We start from the raw sequence: 13,715 nt of genomic DNA, 5'->3' as shown, positions 1-13,715 counted from the left end.
TTTGAAGATAACCTCTCGGTGTGTAAGGTTGTAGCGGCGTGCGTCGGCAGTTTGGCGAGCCTGAATACGGCATCGGGCGAGTTGACGGGCCTCCTCGGCGCGTTGAGCGAACAATGCAGCGTCCGTGTTGAACATGCTCAAGTTGTTGGGAAGGAGCATTGCGTCGAGCATTGTAGTGACCTCTCGGCCATGAACTAAGCGAAATGGGGTGAAACCTGTACTCTCTTGGACTGCTGTATTGTAAGCAAAAGTTACGTAAGGGAGTATATCATCCCAGTTTTTGTGATCAACGGCCACATACATAGATAGCATATCTGCAATGGTCTTGTTCAACCGTTCAGTGAGTCCATTTGTTTGGGGGTGATAACCCGTGGTTTTCCGATGTTCTGTACCACTTAGTCTCAGCACTTCTTGAAGCATCTCTGCGGTGAAAGCTGTACCGCGATCAGTAATTATTACAGCTGGTGCTCCGTGACGAAGTACGATGCTTGTGACAAAAAACTGTGCGATTTCGGCTGCGGTAGCTTTGGGCAGGGCCTTTGTTTCACTGTAACGCGTTAAATAATCGGTGTCAACCACAATCCACCGGTTTCCAGACGAAGAGGTGGGAAATGAGCCGAGCAAGTCAATGCCAATTTGATGGAATGGTGTCTTCGGCGTGGCGATAGGCTGTAGTAGTCCTGCTGGTCGGACAGGTGGAGTCTTACGGCGTTGACAGTCGCGGCATGTGCGGACGTACTGCTTGACTGTCTTCGCGAGGCGGGGCCAGTAGTATGAGCGGCGAATTCTTTCCAATGTGCGCGTGTAGCCAAGGTGTCCGGATGATGGTTCGTCGTGACAAGCATGTAAAATATCGTCCCGAAGCCAGGTCGGCGCAACCAGTAGGTAAGTAGCCTGGGTATGGTCAAAATTTTTCTTATAGAGGACTCGATCCCTGATGCAGAACGAGGCCAGCGAACGTGCGAAGTTTCGAGGAAGGCTGCGTTTTCGGCCTTCGAGGTAGTCAATCAGCGGGCTTAGCTCCATGTCGTCGCGTTGTTGTTGAGCCAAGTCGGTTGCTGACACAGAGGAAAGGAATGTATCGTCCTCTTCAACGTCCGCGTTCATACTTCCAATTGGTGCATGTGAGAGACAGTCAGCATCAGTGTGTTTGCGTCCTGACTTGTGAACGACTGTAACGTCAAATTCTTGCAGCCGAAGGCTCCAGCGTGCTAGACGACCGGAAGGGTCTTTGAGGTTGGTGAGCCAGCATAAAGAATGGTGGTCGCTAACTACCCTGAATGGTCGACCGTATAAATAAGGGCGAAACTTTGTTATAGCCCAAACAACGGCTAAGCATTCCTTTTCTGTTGCAGAGTAGTTTTTCTCTGCAGATGATAGTGTTCGACTTGCATAGGCAATCACGCGCTCTACGCCATTTTGCCATTGAACCAGCACAGCTCCAAGTCCGACGTTGCTGGCATCCGTGTGTAGCTCTGTGGCAGCGTTATCGTCAAAGTGACCGAGTACAGGTGGGGCTTGGAGATGGTTTCGTAGCGTGTCAAAGGCGTGATGCTGATCATGACCCCAAACAAACGGTACGCCGTCTTTCGTAAGTTCCCATTACCTGTGACAATATTTTACCATGCCAGGCTCCACCATGGCTCCCCTTACGCATATCTGTCACGGATATGGCTTAGTGAAATATATGCTAATATGCTAATAATAATAAAACTACAAAAAATGGGCAGATCTCACGTACAGTGGGAATTGATGGTATGCGAAGCATGAATGAGAAATGTTGATATGTCACTTCAAAATCAGCAAAACGTTAGGAGGTGGAGGTAAATGAATGCCGTACATGACCTCCATGTCATGATTATCATGCTTGAATGGGTCGTTTGCCTTCGTCATCTATTCACCTCACGTGATACCACATTTAGTATATCTGGAGCTAGCGAAGTGGCCGCGAGCGCATCATGAATGGCCCAATATACTGCAATGTAGCGTTGACGCGCGCGCACTCTAGGCAGAGCGACGCTACGTTAGCAAAACGCGAGCACTCTGTAGTCTGACGCCAAACACGACCAGCGTCGGTCGGCGCGGCCCGACGGCAACCGGTGCGAATAGCGACAGGCTGCATTTCGCGCTGATGCGTTACACAGACAACACTGCGTCTCCCTGTTATTGTGACGGAGCGATGTCGGACGCGCTGAAACGCGCATGCATCAAAGCAACACAGTGCGCCGCATGCCTGCGAGTATTTGGCAGGACCAGCGCCTGGCGTGGCTACGCCGCCGCGACGCGACGGAATGAACGCCGGCGAGCACGCGGACCGCGTCACGTCGAAATGTATTGGCGCCTTCGGCTGTGGCATGTAGTCATGTTCTCATGACACGCATCTCATGATTATCATTTTTGCACCAGTCACATACCTTCGTCATTCATTGACGTCACGTAACACAGAATTTGGCATATGTGAAGCTAGCGAAACGGCCGTGAGCGCATCATGAGTGTGGCATGTAGTCATGTTGTTACATAACACGCGTGTCGTGATTATCATGTTTGGATGTGTCGTTTACATATGTCGTCCGTTCGCGTCGCATAATGCCAAGTTTGGTACATGTAAAGCTAGTGAAACGACCGCGAGCGTATCATGAGGGTAGCTTGTAGCCATGTTGTTACATGACACGTATCTCATGTTCATCATTGTCACGTGTAAATATCTCAAAAACATCGACGCGGACCACCGAGCACTGCGGGACAAAGAAGAAGAGCGCGGTGGCACGGGTGGCACGAGGCGCGCTCGCAGTGTTCGGGCCAAGGCGTGCAATTGCGAGCTCGGACGAGTGAGACGTTCTGCCGGGCGAGACGCCGGCGTGTGCACGGAGGACCACGGAGCCGGGCAAGGTCCAGGGTGGCCGAGGATCCAGGTGCCAGGGGAGGGTTTAGCTGAATCGAGGATCGCCGAGTGGTGCCGAGCCGTACCTAGCGACTCGCCAGACTCGGACGTGGGCCGCGAGCTGTGCACCCGAGGGTACCTGGCTGTGCCCTGGCCAAGGCGAGGAACGCCGGTGACTGAGCTGTCGCACCGCAGCTGTGGCGAGCAGCATTTCAGCACGGCACAGATGGTGCTGTGCTGGCCAGAACCCGCACGTGAACCGCTACGCCCGGGTGGTGATCAAGAGCTCGGAAACAAGGTCCGAAGTTGCGCTGGTCCAGGCATCTCCTAGACGACGCCACCGCTGCTATAGTGTCGTGAGTCTACGGGACTCTTCTTTCTCATGTGCCGCGGTGGTCGTCCCGACGGCGTCCACATCACTGACTTTTCATAGCCTTCCTTTTCTATATCAAGGTCCAGGGTGGCCGAGGATCCAGGTGCCAGGGGAGGGTTTAGCTGAATCGAGGATCGCCGAGTGGTGCCGAGCCGTACCTAGCGACTCGCCAGACTCGGACGTGGGCCGCGAGCTGTGCACCCGAGGGTACCTGGCTGTGCCCTGGCCAAGGCGAGGAACGCCGGTGACTGAGCTGTCGCACCGCAGCTGTGGCGAGCAGCATTTCAGCACGGCACAGATGGTGCTGTGCTGGCCAGAACCCGCACGTGGAACCGCTACGCCCGGGTGGTGATCAAGAGCTCGGAAACAAGGTCCGAAGTTGCGCTGGTCCAGGCATCTCCTAGACGACGCCACCGCTGCTATAGTGTCGTGAGTCTACGGGACTCTTCTTCCTCATGTGCCGCGGTGGTCGTCCCGACGGCGTCCACATCACTGACTTTTCATAGCCTTCCTTTTCTATATCAACGTTTGAACTCGTCTCCCTGTCTGTTTCCTGCGCGCTGCACAGTAGTGGAAGTGCACGAACCGTCCTAAACATCACAATTATGCCTGCACCAGTATCATACCTTCGTCCTTCATTCACGTCCGGTATTACCAAATATGGTATATTTGAAACTAGCGATACGGCCGCCAATGAATCGTGAGCGTGGCATGTAGTCTTGTTGTTATATGACACGCATCTCATGATTATCATGTTTGCACCAGTCACATAGCTTCGTCATTTATTCACGTACCATATTACAAAGTTTGGTATATGTAAAGCTAGCGAAACGGCCACGAGCGCATCATGAGCGTAGCATGTAGTCATGTAGTTACATTACACGCATGTCATGATATTTATGTCAAGGTCTGTCGCTCGTGTTCACCATCCAATTATGTCATGCCATACCAGTTTTGCAACATGCCTCGTGTACGAAACCACCATAAGAGCCGCAGGACCATGAAATCTAAATTATGATATTTATGACATACGTGTCATTATTTCCATTTTATGACTAGTCAAATATTTTCTTCATACAGTCATGTTATGCCATACTAAGTTTGGTATAGATACCATTATTGAAACGGCCAGGAGAGCTAAAAGTCGTAGGTGGCTAGATAGATAGATAGATAGATAGATAGATAGATAGATATATTAGATAGATAGATAGATAGATAGATAGATAGATAGATAGATACGCTCAAGGTCACCGAAGTTCGCTAAGAAATACTTCGCATTTAAAATTGCGCCTGGAGAGAGTGAACAAAACGTTTATTTGATGTTCTGCGCAAGAAAATACGTGAATGGTATTGTGGAGGCGCTGCGTTAGAGTGCCACGAGCGTGCAGCGAAATCGTCACGTCACACGTGAGACATGAACCATCTGGCAGTTATCTTGGAAAACGAAGCACGCGCGCGGCGTGCGCGCCTGTCTCGGAGGTGATAAGGTGCAGAACGCAAGGCGACGGGTTGTGCCAACGCCGACTAAATTTCAAGGCCGAAAGGCTGCCGCAGTGACATCAGAGGTTGGGGGTCCGGTTGCCCAACTGAGCATGCTCAGTTAGACTTTTTTTCCACATCTTTTATTCGGCCCAATCTAGCCGCAGCAGCTGCGAGAGCGGGAGCGTTGGTTCTCCTAAAACGTGAACGAAACACAGGCTTTCCACCGCGTTCACGGCGTAACTGGGCCCCCACCATCTGACGTCACTGCGGCAGCCTTTCGGCCTTGAAATTTAGTCGGCGTTGGTTGTGCCACCACCATGTCGTCTTAGGAAAGCGTTGGAAACACTTGCCTTTCGTGCAAGCGTTGCGTGGTCAGTGCAGTATGATAAACGCTTCGGTCCCTACAATTGCTTATACATGTCTTGTCTAGTGAAAGATATACGTACAAAATATTGACGTGTTGCTATGGCGCCTCAGATATGCGCAATAATTGCTTTTTAATTGACAATCGCACAGGTATGAACGCTGAACCTTGAGCAATATTGGTGGGCGCTGTGGATGGGGTTGGTCGTTTAAGGTAACGGCTGGTCACTCCGATGCCTTTTAGGGTGCTGTTAAGGGTGGACAAACAGACAAATGTACAGACAGAAAGACCAAATTTTAGGGGCGAAGCTCCTTATAGCGGCACCCGTTTGTCCCTCGTAGCCGTGTAGTGTGTAACAAGTACAACATTTTTACTTTCAAGGTGGTGCCGGTGAGAGATTTCTTCTGTGCGTTGTAGAACAATAAAAAATAGTGCTCAATGTACATGCCAACGGCTGCTAAGAGGGAATGAGAGACAGGAGCATTCTGCTTTTAGTTAACGCACACGCTGCGATCCCTATTAGCAGCCATTGGCATGTGTATTGAACACTATCTCCCAAGAAAGGGTTGCTACGTTATACTCGCTGGGTGTAACCTCCTTAGTTTTAGAAAGGTTTAGCGAGCGTTGGGCTGCAGTGCCATGGATACAGTGAACTAGTATATACCATGAACTCGAGGTGGTTAAAGGTGGGAAGTAGACCCGAAGTGCATGCCGTAAGAAAGTGTGCGTGTGCCACCTCTCATTTAGTCCTTGGAATGTCTGCTGGATGGTGGTGCTTCTATATGGGAAATATATGATGAAAAGATGCGGGATGGTGGCACTTGGAGTGTTGAATAGATGGACGAACGGACACACATACAGATGGATAGATGGACGCATGAGCGGGCGCAGGGGCGGATGCATGGACGAATGCAGGGACGGACTCACGAACAGACGCACGCACGGACGGGCAGATGGACGCATGGACGGTCACACAGACGGACGCATGGACGGACGGAAGCGAGAAAGAATGGACGGACGGATGCTTCGCCCCCACTCTCAATCATTCACTCCGTGGATATGCTGCCATTTTTTAGCGTCAAAGGTCCCCTAGAAAGACTATCGTCTTTAATAGTTGCGTCGTTGGCAGTCGACCCTATACGCGTCTCACCCCGCAAAGTGCGTCGCGAAACAACTTGTCCGCAGAACGTACGCACTGGAGGTGTCTAACGGTGAGCTTTTTATACACACCATATACTGTTAGCAGTTCTATGACCTCCGAGAAGGCGGGCGCGCGGCGTCGCGCACACGCCATTTCGGAAGCCATGGCAGTACTCATTGCGCGATGACTTCAGAGTGTTTGTGCTTACGTTCACTCAAGTTCGCGACTCAGTTGCCCACAGAATAGTGAACCACGGCACGACTCCATACCTGCAGTGCTTACCTTTGCCACTGTGCAATAAATGCCGAAGGACTTGTACTCGGTGACTTTCTTGCTCAAAGTCAGGTGCACTGTTTCACCGGTGTATTTTTTCAGTTTTTCGGTCCTGTAAGAGTACACATTGTGAATGGTTACACTCAGTCATGTGGTTTTAACGGTGAAAGATGCAAGCAGCCAAATCGTAAAAGAATGAGTTTTGATTGATATGTGGGGTTTAACCTGCCAAAACCACCATACGATTATGAGAGACGCCAAAGCGGAGAGCTCCGGAAATTTCAACTACCTGGGGTTCTTTAACGTGCACACAAACCTGAAAAAATGAACTTTCGTTCAACTTTTACCCAACAAAACAATATTGATAAGTAATATTTGAGGACACAGACGTAAGTTTGCTAATGGACTGGTATTTAAGCATCGCACTGATGACGTCAATGCGGCATAATCTTGTGGCTGTTGACCTTCGTCAGTGTGACAACGAGGCTGCTGTGATACATGTCAAAGGACATTTCAACACTAAAGTGTTTCGTGTCTTCCACGACTTCGCTGATGTATTTTTGTCCCAGCTATCACGTAGAGCCCGCATGTGATGCATGCAGTGACGTGAATGTGACATCAGAGTCATTATGTCCCACCATGTTGGTAACCCAACATGAAAGATTTCAGTGACGTCAGCTTAAGTCCTCTACACTCGCTATAAACGCCTGCGGCCTCGTCAAAAATTTCACTCTAGTGTAAGACGCACCATCTCTTATGCACATATTATGAAACGTTGTAGATTTACTGCCGGAATCGAACTATAACAATAGAAAACACAGCAGAAATTTAGGATACATTTGTGCACTGCTTGCGATGAACAATACTGTGTGCTTTCGCAAGTGAAACCAGGTTACAGCGAAAAAGAGCGATAATACACACGTGTCAGCGTACCAGCAACCACATAGTTTCTCGCTATAGTAGCTGAAAGAAAATCTTGCGCCACCGTCTGCAAAGTTTCGGAAGGATGCCACGATGGCAATGATAGTATATTACGCTAGGTTGCATGTGTTGAGCGAGGTTTTGGCTAAGAAGTGAATACGACTGCGCAAATAAAGCTTCTCCAAAAAAGCTGTATGTATGCGTGTCTGTACGTACATACATACATACATACATACATACATACATACATACATACATACATACATACATACATACATACATACAGACAGACAGACAGACAGACAGACCAACGGATGTTTCGCCCCACTCATCATCATTCACTCCGTGGATATGCCGTGGTTTTTTTTTCGATAAGCCAAGCAGCGAGGAGTCCGAGGTTGAATTCGACAGCTCGAATTTTATTTCGGAGAGCAGTAAAGGACGAGGATCGACCCAGGACCAGCCAGTACTCGTGGGCGAGCGCAGTTTCGCATTCGTTTTTTCTAGCGAGTAGCTAAACAGACAGGCGGCTTAATCACTTTGTTTTAAATTTATTTTACAGAGTTTCAACGAGTGTTTCGAGAATAGATTATTCACGAGCTTATCCATCTTAACGACCCCATGACAGCCCACAATGCTCCTTCATTCACGTAGCCCAAAAGCCAGAAAAGGTAGACAGGTGTGAGAATTGCGAGCTTTGTTATGAGCAGAAGTAAGCCGAGCTGAAAGCACTTTCTTTGCGGCAAATGTCAAGTGCGATGGTGTTTTACTGATGCGTGTAGAACTGTTTGTTTCAGTGACACAAACGCCATGGTGAATGACCTCTGCATTTGCTATGAAACACATACAAAAAAGTGTTGCAGATATGTGTACCAAACTTTTCAAAACCAGAAATAAAGGAATTAGGCATGTTTTGTACACCTTTGAATTTTGTTTTTATTGTAGTGTCTTTGCTCAAATATTGATCTTTATCCCAACTTTTTATTGTTGCCATCGCAGCAAGTATTCAATTAAATATTTTCACTTTTAATAAGTACATTATTAGTGTGCATTTTATTTTGATATACTACTTCGTTAGCTTTAGTTTATGAAACAGAAATATAGTGCTAGGACTTGGTTTATTAAAAAAACAGAACGAAACTTCGGACAGCATTTCCCATGGCCTTTTTTTTACGTGATCTCGGAACAACACCAGCTGGTCAAATTTCCCAGGATCTTCAGCTACGGCGTAACCTCATATCGTGGTTCAGGGACCTTAAACCCTTTGAAATAAGAATGAATTCACACGCTCTGCTTAATTCTCCTATACTTCTAAACAGGGTTGTCAAACTCGCCAGCGGGCCGCATGCAGCAACGCAATTTAGCCCCGCAAGGGCCGGGCCAGGAAAGCAAGCAACGATGAAAGTGGGAGGTGGGGAGTGGCAGAGGTTAGGTTGACGTAATTGTCAGCTAACGTTACCTTTTGCAAGAAAATCTTTTTTTGTTTCATATCTGATATACAGCTAATTTCTGAAAATTTGGCGTACAGCAATGCAACATGTGAATACCTACCGTAATGACCTGGATGCCGATTCTAAAATACAGTTTTTGTTTGAAGGGCATGTTTCAACACAATGTGGGGCCCCGTTGCAACGATCTAGTGGCTAACGTACTCGGCTGCTGAGCCGCAGATCGTGGGATGGAATTTCGGCTACAGCGGCTGCATATTGGATTGAGGCGAAAATGGTGTAGCCTCGTGAGCTCAGATTTGGCGCATGTTAAAGAACCCCATGTGGCCGAAAATCCGGAGCCCTCCACTACACCATCTCTCATAAGAGATGTTGTAGTGGTTCTGACACCGCAAACTCTATTCATTATTATTATTATTATTATTATTAAATCATGACGGCAGCATGAAAATCTCTACGAAAACAAATAATAATTATTATCTGAAGTTTAACTTCCCAGAACCATGATACCATTATGAAAGACGCGTAGGGACGGATTCCGGAAATCTCGGCGTGCTGGGGTTCTTCTACGTGCATCTAAATCTGTTTACACGGGCCTTACACATCTTTGTTTCCATCCAAAATGCAATCGCTTCAGCAGGGAATTTATCCCATGACCTTCAGGTTAGCAGTCGACAAGTGTCACAGAACGAGCGCTCAAAAAGGGCGCGCTGCCAAATTCCCGCGACGAAACGCCGGAGTGACGCCGCGAGGTCAAAAGAAAAAAAGGAAAAAGAAAACAAGCTCCCCGGGCACGCTCCCTCTCCTCTCGGAAGCGTGGCTTCGCCGACGAACCTCCTCACCCCACATCGGCGGCCGAGCAAGCACTCGAAATTTCTAGAAGGAAAGAGGCGTGGTCATGCCGGAGTCATCCATCGCGGACGGCGTTCGAGCCGTCTCGTCCTCTACCCAGCCTTCGCTGCGTATCGCGCCGACGAAATGACAAGAACTTTCTGGAATCTCACGCGGAGGGTATTTAATCGAGCAGCCGAGGTGCGAGATCAGGAGAAGACGGAAGTTAGCGCCAGAGCGCGTAGGGATTCCACCGTGTAGTCAGCGAAGGTTTTGTCCGTAGGGACGAAGCAGGAGAAGAGGATTTCCACCTGAGGGGTGAAGGCTCGAGCTACAGGCAAGAGCGTGTGTTTACCGCTATCGAGCGAAGACGCGTGGCAACAGCTGCGTGTGTGAAGCCGACGTGTTTCCGGCGAAGAAGTTGAAGCTTGGAGAGTGGCCGATTGAAGACGCGAGGTTTCCTGGAAGAGAAACTTCGGCGAGGTTTCCTGAAAGAGAAACTTCAGGGGCAGCGGAACGACAACAACGCTGGACTTTGAGTGAGTTATTCTCGGAAGAGTATCGTCCCGACTTTTGTTCCAAGAACTTTGGACTGAATAGGTTTTCTATGCCTTTAGTCTTTAAGTGTCTTGGTTGTTAAATGCATGCGACTGCATTGTAGTGCGTATGGTTGTCTGTGTCCGTTGTTCCGTGTGTGGCTGATTGTACTGTGTAGTACGTTGTTTGATTGGTGACATATTGTGCTCAGCTATTGTGGAGTGAGCATACTTGTGTATTGTTTTTGATCTGCCAATAATGAGAATATAATTCTGTTTTGTTTATCAACTCTCGGCTCTGACTTGTTCTTTGGGCCACAGCCGGCGTCCGCTGGCGCACCGAAAAGAACCACTTCTAAATTGTCCACGCTTTCGTGGTGCGGTTCGGGGGGCCGATACTTCGGCCCTTGGAATTAGCCCGGCGATCGCCTCCCTAATTAACGGGACCTGTGTGACAACAAGAGTAACCTCTAGAGCACCACGGTGGAGCCCCCTCAACCATACTTTCTAAAAAAAGAATTAAAAACAATACATACAGGACGAAGATGATAATGTACGGACCACAGGTCGCAAATGAAAAGCCCGTGGGGCTGGCGTTTGAGACCCTGCTCTAAAGTTTTGAGGAGCAGGAAAGGAATCAGGCGTGCTTAGAAAGAAACCGTATGCTATAAAGAGGATTTGCCAAATGATGTCCGCGGAGGACCGCCGAATGTGGTGCTTACTTCGATCGGCGAAGTCGAAGCAGAGCAAGGTTTAGCAGGAGGGTAACCTTTAGTGTGCGGTAGCTTTCTCGATACGCGGTGATTTCATTCATGCTCTGGCGGGAATGATACACTGCAAATGTATCGATACATGTGTGCAGAATTCCCATTCAGGGGGAGGGGGTGAAGGCTTGTCGTAGCCCATTCCTCATATTTAGTAAATGTGACACACTTTGTGCCCCCTTCCCTATCTTTAAGGTGAATCAAATTGTGGTGGGTCCACTGGCTACCCCTCGTGCGCACGCTTGCAGCCTAGAAGCTTGTATGCTTTCAAAAACTATTTCTGGGACACCTGTTGTGTTTTGCCGCTCATAAGTTGATCGTGCGGATGGGACAGCACAAAAAGCTACGTTATTCAAAGCTTCTTTTTTGGATCTTTCTCGGCAAGGTCGCAAATTGCTTCCTTTGAGCATGGGACGACAGCGCGGGAAGCTACGTTATACAAAGCTCCTTTCTCGACTCTCTCTTGGTATGCCCGTGTAACTGTACACCACTTATCCTCTGGAATGCAAACTACGTCCTTCTCCTCCGCTGCCGGGGACAAACACACAATGTGAAACGAACCCGCTTCGCCAACCGGCTTGGAATGTTTGTGGTTTAGAGACAAGTCACCGCTGCCGGGGGCAAACGCACAATGGGATTAAGCGACCCCGTACTGCCTCCGCTGCCGGGCGCGAGCTCAGTGGGAGTAGGCGACACGCTCTGCCCTGGCGATCGGCTCAAAGTCGCAGAGATGCACGACCCGAGCACAAAGAAAGCGGAGAAAGTCAAAGGCCACTTGTTACCTGCGGCGTTCCGCGCGCAATCATTCAATTTCCGGCTTTGGAGGTTCGTCTCGGCTCGCTGTGTGTGGGAAAGGGCATGAATGTACCGGGTCTACAATGCCGATATCTCCCGAGCGTTAGAATTCCTGAGCGCGTGGGAGGTGGAGAGAGAGATACATAATGGGAAAGAGTACCAAAACGCCTGTTTAAACTGTAAAACGCTGCTGTCGAGAGTAAGGTCAGCCCAGTACGGAGTGACTTAATCTGAGTGGAAACAGATTGGATGAGAGAATGTTCAGGCGGACCAGCAGTGGCCCCCTCCCCTTTTCATTTGTTACCGCAAGATGCTTAAGACTGGGGGGAATTCGTTTCTCTTCAGTGGAGGCTGCAATCACTTAACTGATATATCAGTACGACTTCGTACGATGCAACTTTTTTCTGGGCCGTAACCACTTGGTGGTCGAGCAGTGAGACTAAGTACGTTGTATGTAGCAACAGTGTTCTAGGCTCTAACTTAAGAAAAGTTAAGTAGAAGAGTAAGACGCTGTTGATGTCTGTGTTATCATGAGTGTGCTTCGGCAAGATGTACATATGACTGTAAGTATTTCGCTGTAATATACCTTCAAGTTTTCATTACCTCCAACCTGCCTCCTGCTTCATCGACGCCAATCATCTCCTTGACGGGACTTCAATCCACATCAAGGAGATCAACGAACAAGAAGGAAAACGTCTTGAGGCAGAAAAAAAACGCGAAAATGAATGCTTTTACGGGCCAAAACTATTCCGCCACATACGTACTTTCCATGTTCGTCGGGAATCAGGTCGCCCGAGTCGGTGAGTTTATCTGTCTTGTCGGCCATGAACCTTCCCCCTGCGTGCAAGTGATACAGCACAATGTGAATAGTCCGCGACGGAAGTCAGCTTTTGCGTACCACACGTGCTCAGCTTAGTGTCTTGTCAGCTGCAGGCTGAGCTCGGAACTTGCGTTACTCAATCCGTGAACAGTCCTTCATGGGACCACAGGAAGAGATAAACACCCGCCCATCGTGTGCTGTATTAGTCGTTTTCCGATTACCCTCCACCACCTCTCCCCACATGTCTAATACCTTTCTCAGATGTGTAGCCTAAACCACGGTTATGTGTTTAACCGCGGTTTGATTATGTGAAACCCTCGTTACACAGGCAGCCTGAACCACAGTTAACGTAACTGTGGCTGTGTTTAACCGCAGTTCCATTTCTGTTACACGGCACGCGAAACAGCGGTTATACCTCTATACACGGTTGTACGAGAGCGAGCTTGGTGACCCAGGTTTGGTGGTTAACGAACGCGAACCACGGTTACACATAACCACGGACGCTAACTACAGTTTAGGCTGCCGTGTAACAAGGGTCCTTGTTGCACATAAAAGGCGAGGGCCAGCAATATTGATGTTCATTTGGGTGTCCCCTTTAACAGTGGACCATACTGTGCATTAAGCAAATATATGCATCTTCGGAGTGAATTGCGCTTTGTCAGGTGAAAGTTCGGCGTTCAACTCGGCTCGTATGCGTAATTTCTTTATAAAGGCAGCCTAAAGGGCTGTTAACGTACCCGTGATTATGTGAAACCGCGGATCGCGTATGTTACATCGTGCGCAACTCCGTGTTTGCCAGCCAAGCGCGGTTGTAGGAAACTGAGTTTGGTAAACCCGACATGGCGGTTATAAGCGATGACATAGCCTTCTAGATTTCCCTTGCCTGCCGGATGAGCGTGAAACGCCGGTCATCTATGGCGGCGCTGCATACGTAGAGTAAGGGTCTTTGTATTTGGTCTTTGAGATCGGCTATTTTGGCGTTTGCTACTAATTTCAGAGGCTTTACAAGTGACCGCCAATAATCTGGCAGGCAAGGCTGATGAAATGGCGGCGTCCATAAATGACGGGTGGACGCCGGCGAGCGCG

The 13,715-nt window shown here is 48.9% G+C and overlaps 1 protein-coding gene across 2 annotated transcripts in view; it reads right to left on the bottom strand.

Annotated features, from left to right (window-relative positions):
• The window catches only part of LOC142765448 (protein Skeletor, isoforms B/C-like), a 71,415-nt gene that overhangs the window by 50,753 nt on the left and 6,947 nt on the right, over positions 1 to 13,715 (bottom strand). For both annotated transcript variants that reach the window (XM_075866480.1, XM_075866481.1), the window contains exons 3-4: positions 12,574 to 12,646; positions 6,524 to 6,626 (exon numbers count right to left, since the gene is read on the bottom strand). In XM_075866480.1, the coding sequence (XP_075722595.1) occupies positions 6,524 to 6,626; positions 12,574 to 12,646 (176 nt within the window). The remainder of the gene's footprint in view (positions 1 to 6,523; positions 6,627 to 12,573; positions 12,647 to 13,715) is intronic.

The sequence above is a fragment of the Rhipicephalus microplus genome, chromosome 6 (assembly GCF_043290135.1).
Source record: "Rhipicephalus microplus isolate Deutch F79 chromosome 6, USDA_Rmic, whole genome shotgun sequence".
NCBI classification, from domain to species: Eukaryota; Metazoa; Arthropoda; class Arachnida; order Ixodida; family Ixodidae; genus Rhipicephalus; species Rhipicephalus microplus.
The sequence above is the reverse complement of the archived record's forward strand: the minus strand, read 5'-3'. Positions and strand labels throughout refer to the sequence as shown.